At 37.8% G+C, this 14034-nt stretch overlaps 1 protein-coding gene across 1 annotated transcript; it reads left to right on the forward strand.

Moving 5' to 3' along the window:
- Nucleotides 1–2930: 2930 nt before the first annotated feature.
- Nucleotides 2931–12859, forward strand: LOC124159484 (chitin deacetylase 7-like). The gene is made up of 6 exons (XM_046535315.1): nt 2931–3173; nt 4116–4312; nt 5954–6221; nt 8648–8763; nt 10506–10646; nt 12460–12859. Exons 1-6 carry the CDS (start codon nt 2988–2990, stop codon nt 12719–12721), a joined length of 1170 nt encoding a protein of 389 aa, XP_046391271.1. The 5' UTR covers nt 2931–2987; the 3' UTR covers nt 12722–12859.
- The last annotated feature ends 1175 nt before the right edge of the window (nt 12860–14034 follow it).

The following is a 14034-nucleotide window of genomic DNA, read 5'->3' on the forward strand; positions in this document are numbered from 1 at the left end:
GCTAACTCTACACTGGGATTCCCAGTGATAAGATACGAGGATATATCAGGTTTAAAAAAAATTGATCATAATCTATATTATAATATGCATTCAACCGCCAAGTCAAGATTTATGAAGGGGGTAGGATTCACGGTGTACATGTTCCTGGAAAATGTTACTAAGGAACTGAATAATGTAATAAATGTGGCATGATTTGTTGATCGGTATACTAAATGGGTCACAATATTTCCGACGATATAATCTTATCGTTACCACTGAACAGCTGTAGCGATGAAATCGCTCGAGGTATATCTTTTAATTAGTGAATCTTATCGATGAATAGAAAATAATTGAGCGTGATGTTAAGCACGTGAATACGGACAATATATTCTTCTATTCCGTCAATCATTTTAAAGCATGCCCAGCGCATTCGGGAGCCTGCTGTTGAATTTTCGCGGATGACGCAGTGATCTAAACGACGAGTCCGACAGAATTACGCTTTAGAGATATCTCAATGCTTTAAAATGTTGTTGCGGTACTTGGAAATTAGAATTAAACCTTAACAACAGCGTAGTAACTATTTTGTATTTTGCATGTAACATAACATTAGCTTTCACTCAGTAGGTTTTCGCAGGTTTATTACGTCCCCCTTATTATGTGGGCGTTTTCCTGCAGTGGGTTTTTTCGCTGAAGGATATTACACCCTGTATCTTCATGTTTTTTCCCACTCAAAGAAATCTTCTTTACACAAAATTTTCACATATAGTTGTTTATATTTTTGACATTTCACAAACAGTGTATATTGTATATTCTTTGTATTGTAAACGTTTGTCGACCATTTTTTAATATGCTTGCATTGACGTTATCGAGGGGTTAGGTGGAAGAGGGGACTTTTTAGTCTTAACCTCGCCCGAATAAAGACATTTTATTATTATTATTTATTTATAATAATAATCTTTTTATACTAAAGGTTACTGACCTGTACATTTATGTGTTAGTAATTAATAATTATTTCAACAATACATTAAAGATTCACAAAGATTACAACCACTCCATGGAAAAGAGAAATCTTACTCATTACTATGTACCGAAATATAATAACAACTATGGTAAAGGTGTACTGAATATTAAAATCCCAATGGCAATAAACGAATTACCAGATAACTTGAAGAGAATAAAAACTATTAGGGAATTAAAAAGTAAACTAAAAAAGCACCTATTGGAGAGATCGTAAAACTGATATCTTATAATTTCTTAGATATGTTTTCGAGTGTCATAATGTAATACTCCTGTGTGGCTAGGGAATTTAAGAATACGTTAATGCTCATATGTATGTTGGGGTATGTGTATATTGTCTTTGTGTAAAAACTTAATAAATGTTTTGTAAGAGTAAAGATAATAATGGAACCTGCTGATAAGCTTAATGCTTAGCAGGACCATTAAAATGCAAAAATAATGTAGTCTTTATTCAAATGTAAATATTTAGCGAACTTAAATGTTTCATTGGAAGATATACTTAACTGAATGAATTATATAATGACAATATGATATTTTTCAGATATTATTTTATATATTGTAACATTTTAAAAATTTTGTAATATTTTATGCAATGTGAATACTTATTTGAATGGATGTTAATGAATGGTTAATATTTTATAGGTATGGAACTATTGTTTGAAAAAAAGTTAAACTATCAAATGTATTATTTAAACAATTTATCCTTGTAATAAATATATATTATTGTTATTATTAAAAAAAACAAAAGAAAAAATATATTATTATTATCATTAGTAACGAATTTTTGTAAAAAGAAAGGCATTCCCAACGAAGCGTATTCAATTAATCAAGCAAAATTATTAATTGTGGATTCGGGTAAGTATTTAGGAGTTACTCTTGGCCAGGACTCATCCTGGGAAAAGCACATTCAGGAAAGTTTGCGGGAAAGGACATCGTAAATGTATATTAATTAAAACCATTCTTGGAAATTCAATGAAAAATTATAAGAACGACGTCATTATTCTCTCGTGAGACCCCTATTTGAGTACGATGCTAGTGGCGGGGGCTGTTAGGACAGCAGTCATTAACTAATGGAAAAGAAATTATCAAACAAAGTTACGACTAGTATTATTACAGTCTTTATGGTTCGGAGGAAAACGAATGCCATGCCTATCCGTTCGGCAAAAGATCTCTCTTAATTTATCGTCGCACATGAAAATATATCGGGGATCTAATTTGATGTTTTCCGTGTTGCTTTGAAAGTAGTGCGACTTGAAAAGGCATTTAAATATAATCCTGACGCAACAAATGTGAGAGAAAAATGTCTACTGTTTAGAGCTTGAAACTTCTTTCAGATAAAAGCGTGTGGCAGAATGATGGAAAGAGAAAAAATGGGGAAACATAAAAAACTAACTACGTTTCCGTGTAATCTTGATGATACATACGATAATGGTTCGGCATTGAATCAAAATTAGTGAGAAGCGCGTCACAACACCAAATCAGGGCTGATATTTATCATCATTATATGGAATCACATTTCATTTCATTCTGAGAAAATGATGAGTTTCAATAGCTCACGTTACGGTAAAGTTTAACAGGTGATATCATCTTCAAAGCTATAAAAAATATTTCAGAATCTTCCATGATTATGCTTAAAAAATATGATCCCATTTTTTGACGTCATCTATTCCATGTGGGAGAATGATTTCCCCTGAAAATGGCAGAATGTAAACTCTGAAATTGCAGCAGTTTTGCTACGATGTGCAGACCTTAGATGAATAACGATCACGGTATGAGATATTTCTTCGACGTACTCGTAACTGATTAGGCGTGCGTCATGGAAATACTTGCTCTAAATGGGAAGTGATGTATGAAACACATTTAGGTGAACTCTTAATAACCTATGCAATTGCTAAGATAGCTTATCTGGAAGCAATATAAGGAATAGAATGCCATGAGCACGAGTTATCTCCGGTTGTTTCCTTGCTAGAAAGTAACTTGCTCGTCTAGCCATGGGTCGCCTAGCCTTTGTCCCGCAACTACTGGCGTTGATTCTAGTTTTACAAGCACTTCCTTCTCACTCCCTGCCCAAAGGATCGGCGAAGGAGCTTTGCAATGAATCTAAGTGCAAACCGCCGGCATGCCGCTGTTCCGGCACAGATATTCCCGGGAATCTCGCTGCCAAGGATGTGCCACAGGTAGGTATTTGTAAAAAAAAAGCTGCCGTACAATGTGCGTATCGGAAAATGCAGCACCCATGATCATCAACGATTTTTTCACAAATCAGAGACAAGACTACTCTCTTAGCTTTTTTATAGACGAATATTTTTAATTGTCAAATAGATACACACATTTTGCGAAAATTCCACAGAAGAAAAAGTGATTCGCCTTGATCGGGATACGAATCCGAATACTCCGATTTCCAGTTAAACTACCGTGTCTACAGAATTTTTTGGCCTATGCCTATACCGATATTCGGTGTCTTAATTGGCTTAAGGACTCGACCGGAAATCAGGAGATCTGGATTCGAATCCCAGTCAAGGCGAATGATTTTTTCATGCGTGAAATTTTCACATAATTTGTGCATTGCGGGTGACTCCGTTAAGTTATCACCGTGGCTAGTCCCGGTATACTTAAATTAGGTACACATTGGTTAATGAAAAAATGAGAATATTTGATAAGTATATCTGACCTAAAATATTTTTTCGCTCACTCAAAATAATGATACCTATAATAATCACACACACACGCTTTTACTAATTAAAATATACAGTATACCAGCTGATTAAGGATTTCATAGGACGAAGGTGGAGGTTTATTATACCATCTTCCGTGAATCCCCATCATTCCATCAAATCGAAGGATACTCTGCTTAACGAAAGGCTCTTTTTCCACCCTAAAATCATTAATTTAAATATCTGATTAAACAACTGAAATTTATAGATTCTAGCTGCGCAAAACCACATAAAGTACATTCAGTTGTGCACATAAATGTCAAATTTTATCACGTAACCAACATCAGAATTATCGCACCACAATACGAGCTTCTCTACGAGTTACTCGTACTGTAGCTTACAGAAATGATTACATTTTGTTCTTTGATATAAAATAAAAATACAATGCATCGCAATTTATTGTAGATGGTTCTCCTGACTTTTGATGACGCCATTACAAGACTGCTGTACAATACTTACTACAAAAATATATTGTTCAATCGCACAAATCCGAACAATTGCAACATATCAACAACCTTCTTCACTACTCACGAGTACAACGACTACGGGGCGACCAACTGGCTCTACCAACAAGGCCACGAGATTGCATTGCACAGCATAACGTAAGTAAAGCACTTATAATTTATTTTTATTATGCGTTCGTGCAATTTCAACCACTGATAGTAAACCATTTTAAGATTTTTATGGTCCAATAAAAAGAAATACAGGCTCTTGAGAGGAATCTAGCGTAGTTAATACTTAACTTCTGGAGTGACCCTGTGTATTTACCGGATGTGAAAAAGATGTATGAGGAAATCGATCGAATATAGGCAAAATTGGCAACTTTTTAAAGACAAGGAGAATATAAGGAATTAATACCAAGGCATTTTTGAATCTCTCTTACCAAATTATAGCTCGATTCTTATTTCTGTTCCGCCCTAAATTTTTATTCAGCCCTAAAAATAACCAAGCCATCGGCATCGTTGCCAAGGAACTTCTATACTTTCCCACAGCAACTGTTTAAGAATGAAGAAAAGACATCTTTTGATGCATTTCTAGTAACTAAAATAGTTTTCCAATAGTAATTTCCAATGATGGTGATTTAATACAAAGCTTCTGTTTTAAGGTTCCGGTATTAGTTGCTCTATTTCTGCGACCTCAATCAGAATTCTAATAAAATATGTGGTCTAATAAAGTACGTGAAAAGCTTCAGTATTACAGACATTAAAATAAAGGAATGTGCTTACATTATTTTTGCAATTTTTTCTTAGTGCAGGCCGCAGTATCGTATAATTATCTCGAGTCATTTTTACACGGAGCATGTACTTGAAAAATCTGACGCACGTGCGAGAGTGCATTTTTAATTGCGTTGTGTAAAACGGTGAATTGCGAGTACCTACGCAAGAACGCGTGACGGAAAAACAGCTCCTGTTCTAATTCCGTTCATTCATTCGCGCCATTTCCAGACAGATTGAGAATAAAACGAAGTTCTGAATTAGGTATGCAATTACATTGTGAATTTAAGAGGTAAGTCCATGAGGGGAGGGGAGACTGCCATAATACATCTTAAGTACTCCATGGAAACCTTACCTTAGTACGTAAAATACTTTAGCAATGCCCCGCGTAAAACAGTCTCCATACATATGGCAGGCATAATATAGTTTTGTTCTGGTTTGAGGAAGGAATTATAAATTAAGGAAATCATTTGACTCCGCAATTGTCAAGTATAAAAACCCTATAGTTATTAAGCGCACATAAAAATTTATCAAATAATATATAAACTACAAATGGTAATTTCCACGCATTACTATTAAACTCCACTACCAACCAAGGTTTCGACATTCTATCCCAACCTCAAAAATTGCATAGAATGTAAAGCTATGGTAAGGAGTGGAGTTTTATAACAAAGAGTGGAAAATGAAGGATTTAGTGCTTTTCCGGCGAATCTTGCGGATGAACTCTTCTCGGGTATTCAGTCGTGTCAGGATGGCCATTGCTACCAACGCTTCGATAGCCTTCTATGCCAGTGTCATCAGGGCGAAGGCTATCGAAACGCTGGCAGTAATGTCCATCTTGACCCGGCTGATTACCCGAGAAGAGTTCATCAGGAAGTTTGAAAATTTATATCAAACAGTGGAGTTTTATATTAGTGTGTGGAAATTGCCATTTTTAGTTCATATTTTATCGTGGATATATCGCATTTCCACCAATTCAAGCCTGAAAGGATTACATACATATAACTTTATTCGACGTTTTTCCTTTAGGCATCAACCAGGAACCGATTACTGGAAAGATGCGTCGGTGGACACACTGACAAAGGAATTCATCGGCCAGAGGGAAATACTCAAGCAATTCGCTTTGATCCCAGAAAAAGATATGAAAGGGATGCGAACCCCATTTCTGCAAATGGCGGGAGACAACACGTACCAGATGATCACGGAGAATAACCTGGAATGGGACTGCTCCTGGCCGACTAGCCAATTCTCAGACCCTCCGATGTGGCCATACACTCTGGATTACACCTCCCAGCAGGTATGAAACAATTCACAAGATTATGGAAGGAAATATTTGTGCCGAAAACTAAAACTTCCTGCAATCCTCAATCAATGAGTCAACGATTGAGCTCTTTCCAACTCTACGTACAGTCACTTTCAAAAGTTTTAGGAAAAGGTCTATGGTGTCACTTCTGCTTCTCGAGGAAATTTTGTTTCCCTGAGTCCTTTCGTTTTCATTGGCTACCCGCCGCGAATATTTCGTTTACGCTTGAAGATATATGCTCTCAGAGGGAGACGTTATTGAAAATTATTCATTGTTTCGATTTAAGTCGGATTGAATGACTATTTCGTGTGAATTTAGCAGCGCAAAAAACAGCGTACTTGCCCCGGTTTCAACTATTGATTTACATTTTACGTAGTATAAAACTTCACTCAGCAATCCGAAGACTGGTTAGATGCAGCTCTCCACTACGCTATCCCATCAGATAACCTTTTCATGTTAATACATTATCACATAAATTATTGATACATTATTCTCTTTAAATCCTTAACAACTTTAGTCTTAGTCCTTGATTCTCTTTTATGTAACTCAGTCGGGGCCATCCCTTGCTCTTCTTTCCACGTGTCCTACCATTGTTTTCATCAAGCCATCATGTCTCATAATTTGAACATTTAAGTTCCCGTCTTCTGCTTAAATTTTTAGAAGACTTCTCATTTCTCCCACTCTTTTTATCACTTCCTCATTACTTACTCGGTTGACCCATTCTATCTTCATCATACTTCCGTAGTATCAATTTTCGAATAATTCCGCTCTCGACTTATCTGATGCTGTCAACAACCGTGCCTCGCTCCCATAAAGAAAAATGAATCATTGGTGGCATCTAATGAATTATTTCCTTACCGTTATGCTATTGTTCTCAGATGAGAGTAGATTCATCTTTTTGTAGGATACCCTCTTCGCCCATTGCTATTATACTGACTAATTCCTTCTTTCTTCGTCCAATCACTGGTTAATCGGCTTCCTAGGCAGCATAAGTCTCTAACCTTTTCAGGCTTTCAGGCTTTGATTTTCTGACTTTTACGTTCGCGGGTAGCAATAGCAATGAAAAGTAGAAAAAAATCCTATTCGGTAGTAAAATTTTATTAAAAAAACCGTAAGCTCTAAATAAGTGATAATAAAACGTGCGGATATAAAATAAATCATGCCTCTCAAAAAATTGAAAAGAATGAATAATTTTAAATAAAGCCTATCATACGTCTAATATGTATTTTATGTGATGGAATGATCACTTTTTAAGGCATTCACGTGACAAATATGACAGTAACTTCGCACTATTCAATACCTTTTTCTAACGTGAAATGAAGGGTGTAGATACGAGCATTTGTGAAAATGTATGTGATTGGTTGATTTTAAATGAGCATGAATATTTCTACAGATATCTTACGTCATATACGTCTAAAGAACTTACGAAATTTGAAACGGTCAATTACAAGAATGGATGAAAAAAATATGGGGTACCTAGGATTGAGTTGACCAACAAAAGTCTTTTACATAGCTTTTCCAAACTTTGTTCTTATTTTTCGTAATTAGGTTAAAATATGGATTTTATTTCATTGATACCGAGCAGACGTTCTGAGGCGCCGAAGGCGCATGAAAAGATTGTCCCGGTAGCTAAGAGCCACCACTACCAATGTGATAAAAAAAATAATAAAAATAAAAATGACGGATGTTTGCGTGGCTTGTGAAGTGTAATGTTTGTGAGAAGAGGAAGCTTAAAATCTAAATGACTGTTCGTAAGTTTGAACAACTAAAACTAAAAATAATTAAAAACAAAACAAAAACAAATATTTGATTGATAACAATGCCTTAACTTATTATATTCAGCAATCCAATGCAATATCATTAGAATATATATGCTCCAAACCCATTCGCCACGGATAGGAGCACGGTTGGAACTTTGCGATGCACGCAGGCCCGCCACCAGAGCGCGCCCGGGCGGGGCAGAGGGGGCACGTGCCCCGGGTTGCAGATTTTAGGGGGAGGCAAAATTTGAGCAGTTTATTTTTAAAAGTATTTTTAAATTTTAATTGATAAACAATGATATTAATAAAACTTCTCAATATCATGTATACGGTGAGTAATTTCAACAACTGCATCTAAAAAAAATTAGCTTACGGATTATTATTACAATATATTATTATTACCATTTTTATTATACATGTATATTAATACGGATTATTAGTATCATATTTTAGAGGTAGTGGGGTCAGGAACATAAGAGAGGGGGCGGCAAACTGTTCTTCGCTCTGGGTGTTACAATTGGAGTTATAAATCCATTAATAATCCCGATACAAAAATATTTTTTATCCATTCAACGATAACTATGTTTTGGAAGGATTCTAATGCGTAGATCAATGAATAATTCACATGTTTCGACTACTAAAACTATTTCCATTTCCCAGGACTGCCCGATTCCACCCTGTCCTGTATCGAAATTCCCCGGCAAGTGGGTCGTACCGATGGTCGACTGGTCCAATGATGACGGCATTCCCTGCTCCATGGTCGACACTTGCCCAATGTGAGTCGGGCATTAATATTCACGCTTTAAAAGTCATTAGATAAATAGATAAACTACTAGGAGATTGGAGATCTGATGCTTTCCCGGCGTATGCTGGTAGTGAAGGCTGTTCGGGCGCTCCACTGGGTAATCTCCTTCAACCTGAAAAATCTCCAGTGGCCGAACACGGCACGGCACACAATCAGTAACGTCTGGAAATCCGTATTACATAGAATCCGATTGGCTAATACCAAGGACCAATCAGAGGGAGCCTGAGATCCCGGCACCGCTATATAAGACGAACACTTTCCGAGAAACGACATTCAAAAGGCAAAAAAATAATAATGACAAAAAAAATGACGAAATAACAATCAAAAACTTAGCAACAACAAAAACTAGTACTTGAGACAAACATACAAGGACATAGCCCTGTTTGCAAATATAGGCCGGGGTAGCCATAAAAAAGGGAAATAAAGAAGATGGAATATTGCAAAAAATCGGTGAACCGATTGACAGCAAACAAAAGCTGTTTTCAACAGCAAGACACACGTGAAACGACATTCAGCCCTGAGGATGGAGTACGACTCGTACCCCGAAACGTCGGCAGCCCTGAAGGAGATTATCCGGTGGAGCAACCGAACAGCCTTAACTACTAGGAGATTGGATGTAAAATATTTCCAAAACCGTTATCCTTATGAAGGCTTCCGCGGGTTGAAGTTAATGAAGACGTAGATCTTCCGGGCTTTACTCCGCATCGGTCCATATTTCCTCCGGACGACAGTTCCGCCGGCATTGCAGTCGTCTTCTTCAGGTCACTGAAGTGATGATGCAGCATCTTTTCCGCCTTTTACATCATAGCCGTCGATCAAGTTGCTCCTGATTGGCTGTAGGAGATCGCCTCTTTTCTCAAAACACGGAGAGGGTATAGTCATATTCCCAATCGAAGTTGTTATCTTTCTTTGTGATCTCTAGGAAGAACAGGCAGTTGAAACTCTCCGCCATGGCAGAATTTATATGGATGACCCCCGGCATAACGCAATATCCGAAGGTCGGAGATATTTTCCTAAGATAATACGCGAGGCCATATGGATCACAAAGAAAGATAAAAACTTCAATTGGCAAGATAGCTATTCCATCACCTAGGCATGGAGACGTTTTAAAATGTTTTGAGAAAATAGGAAATCTCCAACAGCATCAGGATCTAGGGCTACTGGCATCACTATATCCAAACAAGAGCAAGTTGGTAGACGGCTATAGAACGCGGAAAAGATGCTGTAGAGACCTGAAGAAGCCGATTGCATCACCGGCGAAACTGTCGAAATATGTACCGAAGCGGAGTAAAGCCCGGGAGATCTGAATCTTCATCTACGCAACCGATTTTTCGATTGTCTAAGGAAATCGTCAACAATGAGGAGAACAGGAGTTACACCCCAAGGGCTGTACTTCGACTTCTCCCTTAGTCTAGAGCCAATATGTCTTGCCCCTTGAGTCTCTAATAGAGAACTCTTAGCCAAGCCTTCGGCGGTAACACCTCCATTCCCTACAATGGTAACAAAGGACAATAGAAAATACCTGTTTTGGAGATATGGCTTTTCCTTCCAACTTTTACTGGAATTTGCCTCCGGACACAGTCTCTTATGTAAAATAGTAGCTCATAGAAATTATTGTTGAGATCGAAGACACTAAATAAATTGGAAGTTAAGTTTATAATGTTTTTTATGCTTATTTTCTTTCGTGAACTAATATTGCCCGTTTGTATCCAGGATCGACGACCCAGTCGAGCTGTTCGCCTTCATCAAGCAGAACTTCCACCGCCATTACGACAGCAACCGCGCCCCCTTCCCCTTCTTCATCCATGCCGCTTGGTTCGCCGCTCTGCCCATGCGCTTTGACGTCTACGTACAGTAAGTGAAGCACGGATTAACGCATTACAACCCAATGTTGTTCCTAAGTAACATAAAATATGCATACTTTTTCAGCTCTATTCAGGAAAGATTGAAAATACACGTTATTTTGTGCTACAAAGTTAAATGGCGAAATTTGTAGCTTCCATAATATCTATGATTGTGTAGAAATTTTTCACATTCTTAAAATGAGAAGTCTTGAAATTTAATTCCTCCCAGAAGCAGATCTGGGTTTGAAGAGTTAAAACATTTTTATTTCTCTAAACTTTTTAACTTCTCAAGATTTCTTCAAAAGTTTAGGTATTGAAAAAATAATTGATTTTCCAATCGAAATTAAAATGGCCATTCCTCCTTGTGGTGCCGCATTGTCGCCTAGCAAACTTTACAGAAGGATTCTTTAACCAATGGCCCATTGTTATTGTCCTCCGTCTCTACTATAAATACTTCCAAATATTTCCTTAGGGGTTTAAATGTTGAAAAAACAATTAGCTAAATGTTCCAAAGAAAATTAAAATGACCATGCTTATTTGGAGCCGCGTGTGCCTCCCATGAAAATGTTAAATAAGGCGTCTGATAAATATTTATCGGGTTTGCATCCAGGTTAAAGCTTTTATGCAAACCAATGTCAGAAGTATTCACCAGGAAAAACTTAAGGCGTCTTGGACCACTGGCCATTATTATTTTCCTCCGTCTAAACCGTTTAAACTACTCAATATTTCCTCCGAAGTTTAAGCATTGATAAATATCTATAAGCTTACTTCTGCAATAGGAATTAAAATTACCGTTATTTTGGTGATACCGAGTGTGTCGCCTTGCAAACTCTACAGAAGACGTCGAATTTTAAAGAGAACGAAATGAGTAATAGATAATTGAGGATTTACCAAGAAATAGTTTTTCTCATGAGCATTTTAAAATTATATTTCAAAATAATTATAGGTGTGACATGCTGTCTTAGAGTCTTGCGCTTCTAAACTTGTTTTGTTTTTCTTGGTGGTTTTGGTTTTAGTAGTTCAGAGATTGCTTGGTAAATTAAGCGAAATATTAGAAAGGCAAGTTTGTTAATCATTTCAAAACCCCTCAAGAGCTTTACAAAAAATATGAAAAAATCGACAAAACTGAACCAACTAATAATTTATTCCGCCTCAATTGTCGATACTCGAAAAAACTACGGTGAAGCACATATCAAAACTTAAACTATTAATTAATTGAAACGCTACTCAAATCTTTGTTGAAAATGAAAAAAAAGCAATGACGGTGAAAGAAAAAGAATTTATCTAGTGTTGAGTTAAATTATTTTTTCAGTTAAAAACACACCGACCCAAGTCCCATAAAATGTACATTACGAAATCAATTGCCGATACCTGGCTCAGAGAGTGTGCAATGAAAGTGCCGATCAATAATATACTAATGATTTTCTTTTGCCATCACGATAGAAAAGTATTATATAGTAAAACCAGATTCGATTGCTTCATAGGTACACTACAGCGGGGTCAAAATATTCTATAGAAACTTCGCGGCAATCACTTCTAAAGGCCGTTTTACACGGGCAGGGTATTTCGCTGGTTACAACTGCATTTCTCTCTTAATGTGGCCAGGAATTTCGCGAATTCATGAACGAAAAAAAAAGGGGGTGTTTTGCCGCCTCGCATCCATGCATTCTCGCATACATTCTAGTAATTCACGGCTTTTCACGATGCAATTTAGACTGTGCCTTCGCGCACACACGTCAGATAGTGCTTATATGTGCCCCGTGTAAAACGACCTATATGTGACTCCAGGGCCATAGTTTTTAATTTAAAAAAATACATTTCAGGTTCTTGGATTACTTGGAAAGTCTTCCCGATGTCTACATCGTCTCCGTCTCGCAAATGTTGGAATGGGTGAAAAATCCCACGGAACTCTCGAAGCTCAAGGATCTGTGGAAATGCTGGAGCATCCCCGAGACGAATTGCGCGAGGCCGAGGAATTGCGAGCTCATCAGGCAAGACAACGGGGAAACGCGGTACATGACGTCATGCACCACTTGCCCGCAGGTGTACCCTTGGCTGGGCAACCCGTCCGGAACGAGCTCGTGAGAAAATCGTCGAAAATCCCAACCTCGATACAAACTTCGCACGAAGACATATACCTCACATATAAGTAATGTGCATAAATTAATGGCAAAACAATTTAATTTATAAAATAAATATTGAAAAATAAAACATTTGAATCAATGGCTCTTTATTAAAAGGGTGAAATACGTCCATTTCAAAGATCAGTTTTTAAAAGTAACCGATGTAGGTACTATAGCAACGAGAGACATCATTTTAGACGCCCAGAAAGGAAGAAGGGATCGAGTTGAAGTGGTGGAAAGAGTGTTGGCTTCCCACGCCGTGGGTTCGTGTTCAAATCCCAGCGGTGGCAGAGAGTTTTCAGAGACGTGGATCCCGATCCCTCCTTGAATGGTGCGTGGAGGACATTTCAAGCGCAACACTCCATCCGTCGGATGGGTCATTAAGCCGTGATCCCCTCGGCGCCTTTCATTAAGAGCATGGTAATGTAGACGCCGGGTTTTTCTCCACCATTCCTTACCTACCCTAGCCTTATGGCACAAATGATTTCAGCTGTCGGTCGCCTTCTCCGAATACCAAACCATACCGATAGGAAAAGGCCAACTTTTTCACCATAGTGATGCGAAAACTTACTGGATCTATTATCTATGGTCTGGTATACTTCTGAAAAACTCTTATCGCACTCACTCACCGATTAAACCAGAAGGTTGGTTTGGATTGGTGAGGGTAGAGCTCACCCCAGACTTATGCCTCGTTCACAACAACTCAACTTGGCGTAACTAAATAGTTGAAAACTTGAGAAGAACGTGTACTAGTTCAAACCGACTTAAAGAGGCTTAATTCGACTTGGGATATTAATAAGCGTAGAATAACACAAATGTCTCATTAAAGTAGCCGGAATCAGGGATGGTAAGATTGTCTATCGAAAACCACACGAGCTATTGCAATTTGTGTTGAATCGATTTCACGTTTGATACACCGATACATTGACAGCACAAACACTCAACAATCGCCCACCGAATCATCTAGTAGCCCTTGTAGTACTAAAAGGGCGGATTTGATTAGGTGGGCGATTGTCGAGCCTTTGTGCATTGGAGATATCGACATAGGTGGAAAATTTCACAACTAGGTCTGGGTCATATGAATACTGATTACGCCAAGTTCATCTACATCTACAAAATACCCTGCCTGAATAGGCGCGCAAGCAGCCTGAATAGGCGCGTGGTGGATGGTGTTAACACACCAGCTGTTTACAAATTAAAAATAAATGCTCTCACGAAGTTCCGCCTAGCATATATTTAAGTCCTTTATTGTTCGGGGTAAAAAAATCCCATGCG

The sequence above is a fragment of the Ischnura elegans genome, chromosome 5 (assembly GCF_921293095.1).
Source record: "Ischnura elegans chromosome 5, ioIscEleg1.1, whole genome shotgun sequence".
In the NCBI taxonomy this organism is placed as follows: Eukaryota; Metazoa; Arthropoda; class Insecta; order Odonata; family Coenagrionidae; genus Ischnura; species Ischnura elegans.